Source organism: Mesoplodon densirostris, chromosome 15 (assembly GCF_025265405.1).
Source record: "Mesoplodon densirostris isolate mMesDen1 chromosome 15, mMesDen1 primary haplotype, whole genome shotgun sequence".
Taxonomy (NCBI): Eukaryota; Metazoa; Chordata; class Mammalia; order Artiodactyla; family Ziphiidae; genus Mesoplodon; species Mesoplodon densirostris.
The window spans coordinates 31,278,132-31,296,621 of NC_082675.1; the positions used below are offsets into that span (position 1 = coordinate 31,278,132).

Below are 18,490 nucleotides of genomic sequence, written 5' to 3' on the forward strand. Positions count from 1 at the left end.
ACGCGCTCCCAGAAAGTCCGCTAATTATCCTGACCGTGAAGAGCGTTTGCACTGCGTCTTAAACTCCTCTTTGCTTCTTCGTTGGGATGGCTGGTCATTTGGGACGCCAAAACAAAAAAGAAGGGACAGACTGCGACGATCCTAGCGCTGCCAGCAGGATTAGCTTTGTGTCAAGAGGGAGGAGCTCTCAGCTAAGAGCAGTGGCGGCGCAGTTAAAAATAAGAGGAAAAGGGGGAAAGAAGGCGACAAAAGAGAGCTAAACCAAACCAAACCAAACTGGGGCGGGGGGGGGGGTGGTGCAGGTAAAGAAAAAAAAAAAAAGGAGAAACCCAACCAATAGAAAGGTTTTGGTTGAAACTTGAGGCTTTAGTACAATGCAGGTTTGCGATCATAACCAAGCAGCCGTGAGCAGGATGAGCTGGAGTGCAGCAAGGCCAGCGAGGAGGAGGAGGAGGGAGCAGGGAGGCAGAGCCGGGAGCCCCCTTACCTGCAGGCCCGGGCCCAGCTCCTTCCCCAGGTTCCCGACGGGGGAGTCCCGGGACACGGAGGTCACAGAGGACAGGAAGCTGGAAGACTCGGTGAGGTGGGGCAGAGGGGACAGGCCCTCCCCCAGCCGCTCCACCTGCTCCAGGAAGGCCTGGAGCTCCTTCCTGAAGGCCTTCATCCTCGCATTGAGGGTCCCCAGCAGCTGGGGCTCCTCCTTGGTGCCCTGGACGCCGGCTCCCGACAGGGCCCCATCGTCCTGCAACGGCGTGTCCGTGAAGCCGTCGGTGTCGGTGATGATGCTCTCCACGGTCCGCTGCAGCCGCTCGGCCTCGTGCCTGAGGCTCGCCAGGCGCTCCGAGTCCTCCCGAGCGTGGAGCAGCTCTGCCGGGCACTCACCAGCCTCCGATGGCTTCCCGCTGCCGAAGCCCGACGTCTTCTCGAAGGTCTCCTCCGAGTCGCTCTCGCCGCCGATGGGACCCTCCCGCCGGGGCTGCAGCACGCGGCCGTCCTCCCCGTCGCTCTCTTTCTTGCCCGCGTCGCTATCAGCGTCGCTGTCGCGGGGGCTTGGGGCGCGCGGGCCCTGGGGCGCGGCCGGGTCACAGCGTGGGGCGCCCAACAGCAGCGCCTGGTTCTCATGCTGCAGCGTCAACACCTTCCCACTCAGCTCGCTGATCTGCAGCCGCGCCGCTTGGAGCTCGTCCTGCAGGGGCGCCCCGCCGCCCGCGCCCCCCGCCGGCCACGCGGGCTCCGGCCGCGGCTCGAACTTGAACTTGCTCAGCTCGTGGGTCAGCTGTCGGTTGTGGTCCTCGATCTCGGAGATGGACCTCCGCAGCAGCTCCGCCTCCTCCTCCACGAACTGCAGGTGCCGGCGCAGCTCTGCGGAGGACTCCAGGGAGTCCCCGAAGGGCGAGGTCGAAACGCCGGGCAGGGGCTCCCGGCCCGCGGCGTCGCGCTCGTGCTGGCCCCGCAGGTCCTCCATCTCCGCCTTGAGGCCCCGGTTCTCCACCTCCAGCTCCACGATCTTCCGGCCCAAGATGCTGGCTTCCTCCTCCACCAGCTTTAGCCGCAGCTTCAGCTCGGCCTCCCGAGTGCTGGGCGGCCCGCCGGCCTCCCCTGTGGGGAGTGGACTGTCCACGTCCCCGTAGAGGGCCTTGTACCTCTGCAGCTCCTGTTCCAGCCCGTCCTTCTCCCGCCCCAGCTTGGCCATCTTCCTGAGCATCAGCGAGCCCTCCTCTTTGGCAAACTGGAGCTGGCACCTCAAGTCGGCGCTGTCATCCTGCCAGGAGAGAGCAGCCCAGAGGACGGTTACTTGAAAATACCTAATGTTCTTGTTTGTGACGATTTCCCTCGCACCTCGCCCCCAACACACGCACACACATAACACCGATCTTCCCGTCAGTGCGTGGAGTCACTCGTTAGAGGGACCACGACAGAGCCAGGGTGAGCCCGGGGCCTTCACGGGGGCACCAGGGACTGCTGGTGGTGGCTTTGTCACAGAACAAAGGAAACCAAACAATTAGTTTGGAAAAACGTGCACATGAAAACCATCACCCAGGAGATGAGTGGAGAGGAGTGAATGAGATGAAACCCAGCCCCGTCAGCAACACGGCGACCCCCACCTCCGCCCCCCGTTACTTTGTGGGTCCACCCTGACCAGTGAGAGACCCCAGACCCCTTGCTCAGCCTGGGGCAGGTAGACAGGCCTCTGTGGCCACTTCCACCTGTTGCCACTTACCTCCTACCTCATCAGAGGGGCGGGCCAGCACCTCACAGGTATTAACAGGATGGGGAGGCCAGGTGACCCCAAATCAGAGCCCGGCTTTGCTGGAACCTGAGACACGGCAACCCAACTCTCCTCCTCCCCTGCCTCCCCTCCCCCAACGAATCACAGAGATGGCATGAGGACAAATCATGAGATGATGGGCATGAGGGTGCTTTGGAAGCCGAGTTGCACAGTAAGTACCAAGCTCTGACGGTTAGTATGAAATGGTTACTGCAAACCTAAGCCCGGGTGACTCACACCCTCCTCTCCCCATGCGAACTTGAGTTTGGTTACGTTCTGCGCCTTTAGTGGCTGTAACACAGCAGGAAATTAAACTCAGAAACCCAAGGCAAGGTGTTAAGTGGTTTAAAACCTGAGAAGTGGTGGTCATCGGGATCCCAGAGGATTCTGGAGGGTCACCGGAGCAGGCTCGCGGCTACTAAAAGCCCACACTGCTCGGCTGAGGTCAAGAAGGCAGTTTCTGGACCAACTGGAAAGTGGACTCTGCCTTCGCAGCGCAGGTCTCAATGCCCTGAAGCTGCATGAACTCTTCATATTCAGTGGCTGGCAACAGGGACCAATTTCATGAATCATTCCTCTGTGACTGGCTACCAAGTTTCAAAAGGCTGTCATGGGGACAAAGACTTAGGCAAAGGCTCCCCCTGCCACACAAATTCAGTGATGCGCTGGGTGGTGGTCACACCCCATCAACCCAGGGGAGGGAGAGTCATCAAACCAATCTCCATGGCAAGTCAGCCCCCGGGGGGAGGATGACTCTTCCAGATCACTTGTGCGCAAACAGGCCAGCAGGGCTGGCGCAGCTTCATCCTCGGAGAACGTGGCTCATTCTCCGCCCTGTTCTTGCCGCTCGCTTACCATTGGGCACAAAGACATAGAAGCACCTCCCCGGGTGCCCGCACCTTTCCTCCTTCCACCCCTAGACCCCTCCTGCCCGAGCCACAAATCCATGGAAGGAAAGAAAAGCAGAGTGACAGGTAAGATTCAAAGAAGAATCACAGGCCAGCTGTGAGCCAGAACCACACGGAAAGCAGCCCTGGTGCTGCCCGCGCACCCTCTGAGGGACTATCTCTCACGCCACCTCTTAGCAGAGGGCGTACCGGTCCCACTCCTTCTATCCATGGCACCAGGGGCTGAGCGCAGAGCCCTGGGGAACTGGCCCCTTTTGTCCAAAGCAGAACCCTCAACTCAATCAAGGTCGTTGTGAAGGTCAAAAGGAACAGCATATAGCTGACCGGTTTGTATGTGGTCAATCTCCACACTCTAGCACGCTGAAGCCAACCTTCTGCTTTGTCTGAAACTCAATTAATTTGGGGAAAAGGAGCCAGTAATTCTGTTTTTTATTTTTATTTTTCCCTGTTCGCACATCAGGAGAGTTATATATAAATGTCACTGGGAGGAGAGCACAGTCTTCGTGATCTAAGAACTTATCACATTAAGGATCTGGGTTGTTTTTGGTTAGGGAGACATAACAAGGGTTTCTGTGACTAACTGGAAATAAAGCTGTCTGCCCTGCTCAGTGGAGCAAGATGGGTTATCACTGCTGGGGTAATGATATATATTTTTAAAGGGCCTACATAGAATACACGGGCTGTAAAAGACATACTATATTTAATCCTAAGGGGAAAAGCATACTTATTTGTGGATTCATTCATTCCTTCGGTAAATATTGAATACCTACTATGTACCAGAAATTGGCATGTTAAACAGCCCAGTTTCCTACAACTTTTGAGAGTAGAACAATCAAAAGCATCTTTTCAATTTTTGGTAAACATAGATTTGTAAGAAATCTATTGTATCCAAATACACAGAGAGGTCTTTGTTGTCACAGGAAGGAATGGAGTTTGAATAAACTAAAATACATATCAGTGGAGACAGATAGTCAATACGTTGTAAATGAATCAGTTTGGGGGTGACAAGTCTGGGATAGGAAGACCCTTAGCCCCATCATTAACTTGATAGCCAGTGTTTGTCCTGTGTGCAAAATCACCTAAACGATCCTATCTCCCCGGAAGCACAGAAATTCACCTTCGTGCCCGGGGACAGACGCGGAGATCGGAGAGGAGAATGTTACCAGCCACAAGGGAACTCCACCTCCAGCCCAGGACTCAAGCCTGGGCGGACCCAGGAATAGGCAGGGCCCCAGCCGTGACCAGTGTCCTGACCCTACTTCCCTGGAAACTCACAACTGGTGAGGCCTTGAGACAGTGGAGGCCAAGGGGCAGAGTCACCTGCACAGTTCAGGATGCTTTCGTCTCAAACCAAGATCAGAGGGTCTCAGGCCATCTCTCCTGAGCGTTTCCCCCAAAAGTTGAACTGAGAAATCGGGGAAGGCACACGAGAGGCACATGGAGACTGGGCCTCCCCCAAGGGTTCTGTACTTGGTTGTAAGTACTCATCTGCACCCCCCTTATACAGGTAAAAAAAAAAAAAAAAAACAGAGAGCCCTCAAATCACCTTGATTTCTAAAAACCTCACACCATCGCCCCCCACCCCGCCATTCTCCACAGTCTGATTATAAACTACAACCATCCTTCTCTGTCTCCTTGAACTTAAACCCAGGTCAGGTAAAGAAACAAGATTCTATGATAGGGCTTCCCTGGTGGCACAGTCGTTATGAATCCACCTGCCAATGCAGGGGACATGGGTTCGAGCCCTGGTCCGAGAAGATCCCACATGCCGTGGAGCAACTAAGCCCGCGTGCCACAACTACTGAGCCTGTGCTCTAGAGCCCGCGAGCCACAACTACTGAAGCTCGTGCACCTAAAGCCCGTGCTGCACAAGAGAAGCCACCGCAATGAGAAGCCCACTTGCCGCAACTAGAGAAAGCCTGGTTGCAGCAATGAAGACCCAACACAGCCAAAAATAAATAAATTTAAAAAAAGATTCTATGATATACCCTAGTGAGCGTCCAATTCATAGATTACCTGAGGATTGATCAAATATCCAAAAAGCCTTCCTGTTCCTTAAAGAAACTACCCACATACGAGAAATTCTAATAGATGATTAAAGCATGCTTCATTTCTATGCAACACCCATGCATTACTAGGCCTGACTAAACCAAGACTAATGCAGTTTTTGACAGAAAGGTCGTCTTTGGAGCCAAGGGAGTATGTGGCTTTAACAAAGGGATCAGACTTCCTCACTCAGTGGAGGCGGCTGGAGCGGTGTTTTTGGGGGTGGGTGTGCGGGGAGCTGGACTCAGCCTAGTCTGGGGCGGGAAGCCAACTCCTTCTAATAAGATGGGGAATCACAGCCTCAGCTAAAGCAGCACGGGCTGGATACCCATCTTATCTTGTAACTGAAGACTTTCTAAAACTCAGCCAAGACTCCAGGGGAGGGGTCTAGGCTGATCTCAGGCTCTGGCTTCAGGAGATGGTCCGATAGCTCCAGGAATGCAGCATGAAAGCAGGTCCAGTAACCTTCCCACGTGACACACCTGGTGCAGGCAGAGAAGGCAAGCCGGGCATGGAGGGGAGGACACACACAGGGCCACCGCCGCCACCACCAGCGGAAAGGCCTTGACAAGCGACAGAAATATATCGCTACGGGTATATATTCTTTGGCTTGCAAGTCTGCCGTCTGGTCAGCCCCCCAGCGCTGACTGCGCGTGCGCCTACCTTGCGCCGGGGCGCCAGTTTCCTCTGAGTTCTGGCTGCGGACCTGTAGTTCCCAAGGCGCTCCGTTCCACCGCTCTGCCAGACAGAAACTCCTTGCTCAACGATCCCGCAGGCTGGGCACTTAACCTGCTCCCGAGCCCGGGTCTCCCCTCTCCTGTCCCCAGCCTGACTGACCCTCGGGTGAGTGCACTGTACGCTGTCCATCCCGCGATGGGTAGAGATGACCCTTTTAAAGAGAAGCTCTTCCCTGGTCAGGAGCCAGTACGTTGCAACAGACTCAAAGCCCAAGGGGGTTGAAGCTCCCAGTAGTGGGGACGACAGATTTTAATGTCGCCCTTCTTAGCGGATTCCAAAGTGAGATTTGGGGAGCAGAGACGTGGAGAACAGTTAACCTCTGGCATTCCTCCAGCTCACGCAGCCAGGCCCTCTGTGAAGGCTGCTCTGGGGATGGGGGACTTTGGAGAGGGGAGAAAGCAAAGGGAATCAGGTGTGGGATTCACAGGGAGGCCGGCCCCGGGTCTCAGAGCTCGTAGTTTCCTGGACTTACTGCATCTCTCTAATTAGTCCTCGCTCTGAGAGCTCAGGAAACTGACACCCCAATAATGCCTTGTTCTTGCCAGCACCTAATACTAGCAGCAGTTTTTTTTTTTCTTCTTTTTTTTAAAGAAGGAATCCAGAAAAGCGAGTGTTCAGAAGGCCACGTGCCATGTGCACAGAAAGGGCCCCACTCTTACCACCTCGGAGAGAACACCTTGTTTTCAATTAGGAAAATTTAAGACACCCTTCAGTTTGTGCATTAAAAAAAAAAAACCCAACACTCAAAACGATGCTTTTACGGATGACCCGACACAACGGCAGCTGTGCTATTTTACTACTTTACTGCGTGAATGTCTTCGAAGGCCAGAGCGCCTGCTACCAGCCATGAGCACGGCAGAGCCCTGCCTGAACGGCATGCAATTATGCTGCTCAGGAAGCCAGTTTGTTCCTCTCCTTCTTGAAGAAACCACCAGCTGATCGGTGCGAGAAACAAAAGAGCTGTTGGTTTGGGAAGACAGTTTTCACCCCACAGAGGCTCTGGATGAGTCCAGATGTTTGGGCAGCTCATGTTTCTTTGAAGATATTGAAGGTGACACTAACACTTGAGAAAATTCAAAATGAGGAGACGTCGTAACATGAGAGTGGAACGCTGCTTACCTGAGTGAAGGCTTTCTTTTCTTTGTACATTTCCCGGCTGCCTCTTCTCTTCAGGGAACTCTGAAATAGATCCAGGTGACATTCTGTTACGGAGGGGGGCGGTCACACGTGGGAGCCGGCACTAGGTGGCAGGTCCCCACTGGGAGGGGACACACACAGTGGACGGAGGCTCTTTTTGTCACTGGAATCAAGAAACAAACTAGTACACCATTGTGAAGCAATTATACTCCAATAAAATCCATTGTGAAGCAATTATACTCCAATAAAGTTGTAAAAAAAAAAAAAACCAAAACCTGGCAAACCAAAAAAAACAAAAACAAAAAAGAAACAAACTAGAGTCAACAATATAAAGGCAGTTGGGGGAATTCCCTAGTGGGTCCAGTGGTTAGGACTCTGAGCTTTCACTGCCGTGGCCTGGGTTCAATCCCTGGTCAGGGAACTAAGATCCCACAAGCCACGCGGCACAGCCAAAAAAGTATGTAAATATAAATACAAAAGAATACAACACAACACAGTAAAGGGAGCTGGGTGAGCTCAGGGAGGTCTTCGCATCCTGAGAGGCTTTAAGTCCTGATTATTGGATTTGGGGTTTTCCCCAATCCTTCAGTTTCATGAAGGAGGGAGTCTTGGGTCATTGTGACTGTGGACGGGAGACGGGAAAAGGAAGAGGGTGGGAAGTTTTGGGTAAAAAATATGTAATGTTTCTGGAGCTGCCTTACCTTCCTAATTATGTTTTGTTTGGGCTAATATCAAAATTAATTGCCATTTCCTGAGTACCTGTGGTAAGCAGTGAGGTAAAAAGTGGTAGGAGGGAGAGACGGTGGCCCTTGTTTACAGCGAACCCAGGTTGCGACATTCTCCACGAACCCACGCCAATTCCTGATTAAACATACCTCTTAGGTCTTAGTGAGTTCATCATTTCTTCATGTGGGAAGCGGCCAGGCTGGGTCCCGGCCTAGTTTTACATGCGTTACAGCGCACCTTTGCCTGCTATGGGCAAGAAGTGTGTCTCAAGTAAATCAAAGGGCCAAGAGATGTCTGAGACAGGAGCACAGGGAGGCATGGCAGTTCCTGCTCATGCCAAGTGCGGAGACAGAAAGAACGGTTGGAAGGAGAGCCAGAAGCTCTGAAGGGAAGACAAAGGAACTTGAAACCTGAAAGGATGGGTGTAATCACAGCACAAGTTAGAAGAAAGCAGTTTGGAAAGTTAAGAGACTCCCCCCACGGCCACCCCCTTCCCTCTGCAGCTTCACCTGAATGAGGGGGACCGGGGTCCCCTGGGAGCCGACCCAGAGAGGGGCAGTGCCCTCTCTGCTCCGTACCTTTGCTGCACCCCGCACACCGCCCAGCCTGGGAAGGAGGCTCTTCTGCAAGTCGCCTCCATGACATCAGATCTTAACGTTAATTCACTCAGTTCTGTGTGCATTACAGTGTCTGGATGTCAGAAGGTTAGACCGTGCCATTTATTGGATGAATTTCAGGATTAAGAAACAACTGAAATTCTAGCTGCCCCTGAGCCTCTCAGAGGCTGGAGGCCGGGGGAGAAAGGTAACTGAGAGAAGGGATGAGAAAGTAGAGAGTCAGCATGGGGTGTGGGCGCTCCCCGGCCAGCCAAGGCGGGTGGAGGCTTGTCCCTAAACCCCAGCTGCAGAAGTGGCTTTCTTTCCTTTAGCTTTTTTTGTAAAAGCAGGGTCAGACTACAAAGAGAACCACCATCTCCTCCAACAGGTGAAGTTGAGCCTGTCTTAAGAAGGGCTTGAGTTTTTGCACCCACTATAAGTAGGTTTTCCAAGATTCTTCACGCTGCAGTGAAGGAGTTTCTTTGATCTGAATGAGCTGAGTAGGATTCACTATAGAGAAGAGTTACAATAAAGCATCAGGGAGAGAGGCTGTTCCCAAGGCTTCAGCCTGAGGGGTTTAATTCTGGGACTGTGGTCGCAACCAGGGCCCACAGTGACTGCAGCAAGCCAGCCTTCTGCAAGCCGCCCTCCCGCATCACATCTTCCAAGGAACAGAAAACAGATTCTGCGCTTGCTGAAAGAAAACTGTCTGGAAGCCAGAGGAAAGCTAGAAGTGGAGAGAGAAGTTTCTGAAAATCTATGCAGAATCACGGTTGCTGCATTTTGGTGCTGGAGGAAGGGGCGCTTTCTGGGGGAGCTCCTGCTGGAGGGGCCCGGGCACAGATTCCTCTGACCTGCCCGGGTGTCTTTTTCCCTTGCCCTGCCCTGAACAAAACTGCCTGAGTCCTGTGATCCTTCTAGCAAATCAGGGAACAGGCAGGAGTTTGTAGGACCCCCGACACAGATCTCAGCCACAGTGGCAACTACAACAAAAAGCACTGCAAGGATTGAGATTAACCAGCAATTAAGAAACCATAAAACTTTGGTGATGGACATAAATGAATGCTAGATGTTGTCTGATAGGAAGACCTATGTTACAAAGATGTCACATTTTTCCCAAATAATTTTATAAGTCATTTTAACCAAACTCCTCTCTGTCTCCATATATACATAGTGCAACATATATACACACAAAAAGTATGTGTGTGTGTGAGTATATATACATACACACACACATACTTTTTGTATATTTGTAAGGGAGATAAGAGGATGGACTTGACAAAAAGATTAAAAATTCAACTAGATCAGGGATAGGCAAACTTTGGCCATCAGGACCAATGAACCCACAGCCTATTCTGTGACTAAGTTTTACTGGAGCACAGCCTCATCTATGGATCAGAAAAAAATAGATCTATACCATGTATTTTTTAAAATTCCAGATGATTTAAAAATCGAAATGTAGAAATCACACACACACACACACACACACACACACACACACACACACACACAAAATCCCAGAAAGAAAAAGATGAATTTCTATTTGTTCTGGGGGCATGAACTTTATAAATACAAGAAATAAAAGCTGAAATATCCAAGGAAAAGATAGAGTGGATTTATAAGATTAAAATATTTTTATATTATCAAAATAAACCACTTACAGTATTAAAAAGCAAATGATAAAATGGAAAAAAAGATTTTTCAAACACAAGACAGACAAAAGAATACTATTTGGCAAGCAATAAAACCATCTTAATAAGAAAATAAACAAATGGCCAATAAACATGATGACTAGTCATTAAAACAAGGTATTGTTTCTCACTTCGAGATTTATGGACCAAAAGAAGTATGACATCCAGCGTTAGCAAGTATCCCCAGAGGCAGCCGCCCCCCACCGATCAGCATGAGTCAAGGGCCGGCGGGGGGTCCTATAGCACTTCCAGTGGGCAGCTCAGCCTGACAAGTGCATATATCGTCAGCCAGGAACCCCACCTCTGGGAACGTACCCTAAGGAAAAACCCAGAGATCTGTGCGAAGATTTGAATGAATCAAGAGTGCTTGTCACAGTACCTTTTATAGTAGTAACTGAATACCGCGCAGGTTATTAAAATGATGTTTTTGAAGAATACTTAAAGATTCCAGACATATAATACATTAAAAGGAAAATGCAGATGACAAACACCATGTATTTTGTGACTTCACTTTATATCTAATAAGTTATAAGTATGCATATGGGGAAGGGGGGTGGGATGAATTGGGAGATGGGGATCTACATATATACACTACTGATACTATGTATAAAATAACTAATGAGAACCTACTGTACAGCACAGGGAACTCAATGCTCTGTGTTGACCTAAATGAGAAAGAAATCCAAAAAAGAGGGGATATACGTATACGTATAACTGATTCACTTTGCTATACAGCAGAAACTAACACAACATTGTAAAGCAACTATACTCCAATAAAAATTTTTTTAAAGTATGCATATGCATTACATGTGTATGTGAGAAAAGTAAACTAGAGAAATGTATATCAGAATGTTAATAGTGATCCTCTGTGGACGATAGAATTATGAGTGAGTCAATAATTTTCTTTTTTGTGGCTTTTCAAAGTCTCCAAATTATCTACAGTGAACACTATTTCCTCTGCAATTAAAAAAAAAACAAAAAAACAGGAAATTAGAATCCGTTTGAAAAGAGGTCAGAGGAAAGAGGCTATCGCTGATGTCTTACGTAGGGTTTCAGCAGCGCTTCATTAGAAGTTATCTGCCAACTTTTGGGTCTCTTTCCATAAGTTTTTATTAGTCTGGTCCTTGAGGTATGACTGGTACATATACGGTTGGTGAAAAAGACCAGGAAGCCCCCTGAGGGTAGCAGGAACCGGCCAGGTACCCCACGGCACTGCAGGCAGGTGCCAAGCCGTCCTGAGCCCCCGGCCGGGGTGCAGGCCCCTCTGCGCTTGCACCTCGAGTCTCGCCCAGGCAGGGATCTGTGCTCTGGGTGCACTGGCTGGGGACCCTGGGTACAGGAGGAGTTGTATGAGCATCATGGCCGGTTTACCCCTCTGGATGACTCAGATCCAGTGGAGTGTCTCTACCAAGAAACAGTAAGGAAAGGGGTGAATGCTGACTATCAAATAAACACAACCCAGAAGGGCGGCTCCCCTGTGATTTAGTCCACTCTTCCTTTATAGTCTGGCCAACTGCCAGCAAATCAACTCTCAATTCCTACTGAGAAGGGGAAAAAATTGAGTTTGAATCCAAATTGAATCCATCTACGCTGATGCATTTGCTGAGTACTGAATGTGATTAAATAAAACATGAAGTTAGGCAATTGGACTTGAATGTCAATTCTTAACGCCTCCTACTTTAAGTGAGCCAGTTTCTTCCAAGCGATTTCAGAAAAACTAACAAGCTCTCAATTGCTACAACGTTTTAGAGACAGGCTTTGGGCTTAAAATTTAGATTGGGAGTAAAAGGAGGCAGACAGCCCCCACTTGCCACAACTAGAGAAAGCCCTGGCACAGAAACGAAGACCCAACACAGCCAAAAATAAATTTTAAAAAAGAGGCAGATAAAATTTAGAATGCTGTAAATCATGAGTCAGTGTGGGAAAGAGTAGGGATGGAAGCAGAAGATTTCAGAATTCTTACAGATTCTTATTATTTAGAAAGTTGTTTGGATTTGGGGGGCTGATTTGCAGCACACAGTTATACCATCAGAATAAGAAAATGAAGGTGCCTAGATCTTCTTCCTTTTAGGAGGACATGACCAGGATTCATTTAACTCACATTACAGTTCTCGTTATGTTAAGAGATGTGAAGGAAAGGGATTAACCAGGTCCTCCTCCAGCCGGAAGCACGAGGTCCCGGCTGGCAGACGTCTCCTTCCCTTTCGTCTTCTCCACTGGCCCCTACACATCTCCCAGGGAGACTGGTTCCTTCACTCTGCTGAAGTTAGCTGCACCACAGTTACACTGCCGGCTCCAATACACAAAAGCCCCTGGGATTCTGTGGAAAACCCTCCAAGGCCGCAGTGGGAAGGACACCTTTCTCCTCGGCCTGCCTGGGAGGATAGTTACGATATTAACAACTGCCTCTTGCTGGATACTTACTCGTGTCAGGCCGGATGCTGAACTTTCTCCATACATGTAACCTAATTTACTTCTCACAGAGCCCCGAGATATATGAGGTATATGATATGCTCTTATCACTGGTTAACAGACAAGAAGACACAGAAGTCAGGTCATGTTTCAAGGTCCCCCAACTTGGAGGTGGGGCACCAGCCTGACCCTGACTCCTAGCCCTCTGACCCTCAGAGCCACGCTCCAAGCCCAACAGCCCAATCTCCCCATTTGGTCTGGTTTTCTTTTTGTCTTCTTGAGGATTCTGAGCCCCAAATGGCTGGGGTTTTTTCATCCAACTAGTCTCTCCTTTCTTTAGCAAAAGAGCACCAAGGACTATTACAGGAATGGTTGCAAACTGCTAAACTCACCAGGTACCTCGAAGCAGTGAAATATTTGCTGGCGCTCTTGATGATTTTCGAAGGATCTGAGGCTGCAGAGAGCAAAAGTCCTTATTTGGAAAAGACAGAAAACTCATTATCAGAGGACAAAATACCACAAGGTAAATGAGGAGAAGAGGAGGAAAGTTATACTGAGCTGCTTCGGCAGAAGAAAGGTACAGCCATCAGAGTCGGAGCTGGGTGGGGGTCCCTCAGCCAAGACGCAGAGGGGGAGGCCAGGGGAGCAGCTGCCCGGCCACACGCCACACCGTCCAGGGCCACGAGGCCCACTCGGACGGATGGGGACCGCCAGTACACCCAGCCTATCAGACGCCACTTTCTCCTGGGAGAAGAAAGAACATGATGATAAAAATGACAAGTCGCTGCTCATGCAAATTTGGGGACTGTGACATATAACATGATTTGTAATAGGGCTGGTGGATTCATTTTAAACCTTAGAGACACGTGTCTGGAGGCCCAGTAATCAGAAAATTGCTGGTTAAACCATGTCACAGCACAGTACTCTCAACCAGACATCACAAAATAGAGATGGTAAAGTAAAACTGCAAATTATTATTAATACGTGAAAAGAAACATGAAAAATCATGACTACTGGAAGACCAAAATAATGAGTGCAGCAGAAACAAAGTGTCCGTTTCCCAGATTATAGGAATCTCAACTCTCGTTGTGCACATACACATGTAGGCACTCAGCCACACCACCAAGCATTACATGAAATACTGAATTAGAATCCACATTTCAGAAGCCTCTGACTCACTTAGTAGGTGATCAGTAAGGCCCTTGGGCATTCACGGAGGCTGCAAGTCTATAGAAACGTTTCCCATTTGCCTGTCAGAACTGAAGAGAAAGCTCGTGTATTTTTTAAAATAATCTGTTCCTGGCTCCCACTGGTCTACTGGAAAGAAATATACTCGCCCATCCTTTAAGAGAGGCCAATTATTTCCTATTCTGATGAATTACAGAAGAGTTAGAAGTACTTTGAAAAACAAAACCAAAAAATACAAATAAATGATATATTCAAGTGTTGCCCCCTTTTCAGAGAACGTTCATCACTGATTTTTTTTTTTCAGGTGCATGACACATGAGAAAATACTTGGCACTCGAAAACAGCGTAGGGAACAGTTCTGATTTACTTACGATTCTATTTCATAATAATCTGCCATTGCACCCTGTGGACCTTCTAATGTGACTTGAGTATTGTTCTAAATAATAGATGTCACTGTTATACTATTACAGTGTATACACATATTTGTCAAAACTCAGGGAATATAAACTTAAGATGTGTGCATTCAGTATACGTAAATTAACTCAAAAGAAGTATCAGCAAAAATTAAGCTCCAGTTAACAATGTGTATTGAGGGAAAAGTGAATTGGTGTCTACATTTTCAAATGCATCAAAAAAATAATATGGGTTAATAGATGGATGAATGAAGATATTTGATAAACAAATACAGTAAAATGCTGAGGTAGAATATAGGTGGTGACTATACAGGTGCTCACTAGAAAATTCCTTAAACTTTATGCTTGAAAACTTTCATAATATATAGAAGGAAAACATGCACGTTTCCAATTTCACTGAAAACAGTTAATATAATATTGCATCGCCATTATAAATGATTACTAAAACATTTTAATGACATCAGAAATTTCCCACAAAATTCCAACCTTTGAAATGCAGGATGAAAAACAAATTTAATATAATCTCATTAAGATTAAATATTTTTGTCTTTGAAATGTTTAGAAGCAAATATTACACTAAAACGCTAACAGGTCTGGGCTTCCCTGGTGGCGCAGTGGTTGAGCGTCCGCCTGCCAATTCAGGGGACACGGGTTTGTGCCCCGGTCCGGGAAGATCCCACATGCCACGGAGCGGCTGGGCCCGTGAGCCATGGCCGCTGAGCCTGCGCATCCGGAGCCTGTGCTCCGCAACGGGAGAGGCCGCAACAGTGAGAGGCCCGCCTACCGCAAAAAAAAATGCTAACAGGTCTTATCGATGGGCAGTAGAATTATGAATGACTTCATGTTTTTCTTCATAGATTTAAAAATTTCTCTAAAGAGTCAAAATTCATATGCTATTTTTTTGGATCAGAAAAGATGTTATATTTTGGAAACAACAGAATTGACTCGTGATGCAAACACCCGGCTACACCGAATGCTGCAGTGGACAGATCTGATGGACCGAGAGCCCTGAAGCCAGGTAGAAATGAACAGGAAATGAAACTGGAGGATTAGTCCCCTGGGCAGGATTAGCACTGTGCTGCTGGGGATTATCAAATGCATCTTTGCACAAAGGACAAGGAAGGGCCTAATGGACATTTGGGGACGGCAGATGGCTCAGATTCTAATTGCCCTCCTGGGCTGATGGCTTCCTCTCCAAGAGGCTCCCCTGCAGACGGAGGCCGACTTGCTGACCCACGTCTGCCCGGGAGCCCTGTTGTCTGGAGCCACCACTCAGCTCCGTGAATCACTCACCAAAAGGCTCTGAAATCTCCAAGTGTCCCTCCTAGCGCTCTGCACAAAGCCACTCCCGTCCCTTGGGTAAATCTTCAGCGATTCTTATCTCTAAGCTGTGGCTACTTGGATTCCCAACTGACACCAAGCACACGCTCCACGCGATTTAAGGGCAGGGGGGATGCCTGCACCACGATTTCACGAGGGAGCAAAGGCTCTCCGTATTCTCCACGATCCTCCAGCACCTTCGGGGAACTACAGATGATTCCATTAGCCAAGGGCAGGATGCTGCTTGCTGTTGCAGTGTGAAAATAGCCCTGGAGGCCTGAGGGCTGCTGGGGCCATGGACGGGCCGCCAACCCAGCCTGCTGAGCTGGGCCAGCAGTGAGCACTGGGGGGAGAAAAGTGCTCCCAGGGGGACGTAACCCTGGGCTCAGGACAGGCCGGAGAAGCAGAGGGAGGGCGGCCCTGCTCCCCCTGCCCAGCCGGACCCAGCCTTGTCCCTGGACAGCCCCAGGCAAGGCTAGAGCTATGGGGCTAGGAGCAGGCCTCCTGTGGAAGAATAAAAACAGCCCTGGTTCAGGTGATTAAAAGCAAAGAAGCCAGGTTTACTGTCTAGGTGGTGCTGTCTTTTGTGAACACACAGGCTATGAAGCCGGCCGCCCAAACCACCCATATTTCTGCCAGCAGATGACAGCATAGAACTTCCCAGACGGTGTTTACAAGCCCGATTGGCTGCCAGACCAGGTGTTTCCACTGCAGCCCCTCAACGGCCAGAGCAGGGTGGCCAAGGTTAGAGCCGCCATCACCTGCAAGTCCCCCATCGGCCCGCCAGGCCCGAGGCTCTGACTCGGCGGCCAGGTCAGAGAGCCCCAGGAGCTGTCCTGCAGCCGAGTGGCACTCCCTGCAGGGAGCTCTCCTCTCCCCCAAAGAGCCCCGACAGCTCGTGTCTTGCCGAGGATGGAACATCCTGGACGAGACTCTCTGGGAATGATGGAGGTGGCCTGTGAGGTACCACTTCACGGCGTGGCACTGGGGACACGCAGGGGGCATCTGTTCTGTGCTGTTGCAACCACTGCAGTCTAGCTGCTTGTCTTCTAAATGACACCAAATCTATTACCCGCTTCTCCCATGAAAAGCCAGTCGGAGAAAATCCAGATGTTATTAGATGTTTACACGCAAGCCATCAAAACAGAGATGACCTCATCTAGGTATAAAGGGCAAGACCGTTCTTTATTGGTGGAGCATCTTACGACAATGGCTCCTCCCCGGCTGCCGGTAGACCCATTTGTGCCATCAAGCCGGGTTCTAATGGTTTCTGAATTGACAGAGGAAAGGGCTTGATCAGGAAGTACCACCTGCCTGAGAGCTTGGTCCTGCCTCCTCCCTGGACGCAGCTCCTGTGGCCGTTCCTGCTGGGACAGGCTGCTCACCCCTGACAAGCCTGCGTGCCCGCCCTGCGCCATCGCCTCTCCAGAGGTGAGAGCAGATGTGCCAGGTCCTTCCAACCTCTAGATTCTCTGATTCTGCCGTTCAGCAAAACCACTCCCACCCAAAGCAGACTGGGGTAGGGGAGGGTGACACGGGCCTGGAACCGCACAGGTGTTGGCACTGCACCAGGATAGAGAGCAGGGCTCGTGGTCCCCCAGGACCAGGAGAAAACCGAGGCTTGAAAGGTTGCCCAATGCGCCCAGGACATCGGGAGGTGGCGGGGGTGGAGGGGGGAGTCCCTCTGGAGGGCAGGAACGGGGCCACGGAGAGCTCGGAGTTGAGGGTCTCTGCTCTGCCCACGCAATTTACATAAAAAGGAAATCCTGATACACGGATGAACCTTGAAAACATTACACCAGGTGAAATAAGCCAGACAAAAAAAATGGCAAACATTGTACGAGTCCACATATATGAGATACCTAGATTAGGCAAATTCATAGAGATGGAAAGTAGAATAGAGGCTCCCAGGGACTGGGTGGGAGGATGAAGGGGGCGGCTATTATTTAATGGGTACAAAGCTTCTGCTGGGATGATGGACGAGTTCTGAAAATAGCGGTGATGGTCGCACAACACTGTGAGTGTATTTAATGCCACTGAATTATACACTGAAAGAGGATTAAAATTGTAAACGGGATGTTACATATATTTGACCACAATAAAAAAACTAATTATGTCCAAAATTAAGAGCCATGACAAAGCACTCCAAACAAAACTCTATGGATCGCTATAGCTTCCATTTTGGGTGTCCCTGTAAAGTCCCTTGATTGATTTCACTTTCCATGTGTACAGTACTATACATTCTTTTTCTCCTTTTATGGCCAAGAAGCTAAGATTAGCCAGTACTGTTTTTAACCTGTAAAATATACATTCAGATAGACTCAAACTGTTTATAAATGTTTTGAAGGCAGCTTTTAAACTGTGACCTAAGCCTTAGCAAGCTTTTTCTCCAAGAGACTTATTTTTTTTTAAACAATGGCACACATTAAAAAATTTTTACTTTATATCTTGAAGGGTAGTTTCTCCTCTACTGATGTTTAAAGTCACTATATTTTAATCAACTATTACTATTACACACATGGTTTCTTCATAAGAAGTCAATACCTTCTCTCATTGATCGTAGTTTATTTGTAGAAAAAAAAAATCTAAAATTTACCAGAGAATACTAGTGGTAGAAATTTTACTTGTTTTCACAAGAGTTCAAACTCTTAACACTCAGTAGAAGCAAGGCAGGAGTACCTTCTACAATATTTTATATTTGCTTCTTATACACACACACACACACACACATATTTTGCTTCTTATGGAAATAGAGGAAGAAAAAAATGAAAGGGGTTAAGGAAGTTGGAAAGAAGAAAGGGAAGTGAATCCAAGCGTTATGTTCTAGTTCCAGACAGAGCTCTGGCTGACGTGGACCTTGGCCTCAGGGTCAACCGACACTTTGAGATAATGACCCAGCTTTCTGATGGGGGAGTCAGGCAAACCTGATGAGGTGACAATACACCCACTGGAGGGTCGTCACCAATGTACTGTGTATCTGATGACGTGTTCCATGAGAGCCAACGCGATCCGCCACCTGTCCTCACGGCATCCCCACCGGGGGGTG

The 18,490-nt window shown here is 49.0% G+C and overlaps 1 protein-coding gene across 4 annotated transcripts in view; it reads right to left on the minus strand.

Annotated features, from left to right (window-relative positions):
* The window catches only part of MTCL1 (microtubule crosslinking factor 1), a 127,111-nt gene that overhangs the window by 45,849 nt on the left and 62,772 nt on the right, over window positions 1-18,490 (minus strand). For 2 of the 4 annotated variants that reach the window (XM_060118224.1, XM_060118226.1), the window contains exons 4-6: window positions 7,081-7,140; window positions 5,887-5,961; window positions 488-1,762 (exon numbers count right to left, since the gene is read on the minus strand). In XM_060118224.1, coding sequence (XP_059974207.1) covers window positions 488-1,762; window positions 5,887-5,961; window positions 7,081-7,140 — 1,410 coding nt within the window. The remainder of the gene's footprint in view (window positions 1-487; window positions 1,763-5,886; window positions 5,962-7,080; window positions 7,141-18,490) is intronic. The other 2 variants (XM_060118223.1, XM_060118225.1) reach the window with 1 other exon arrangement.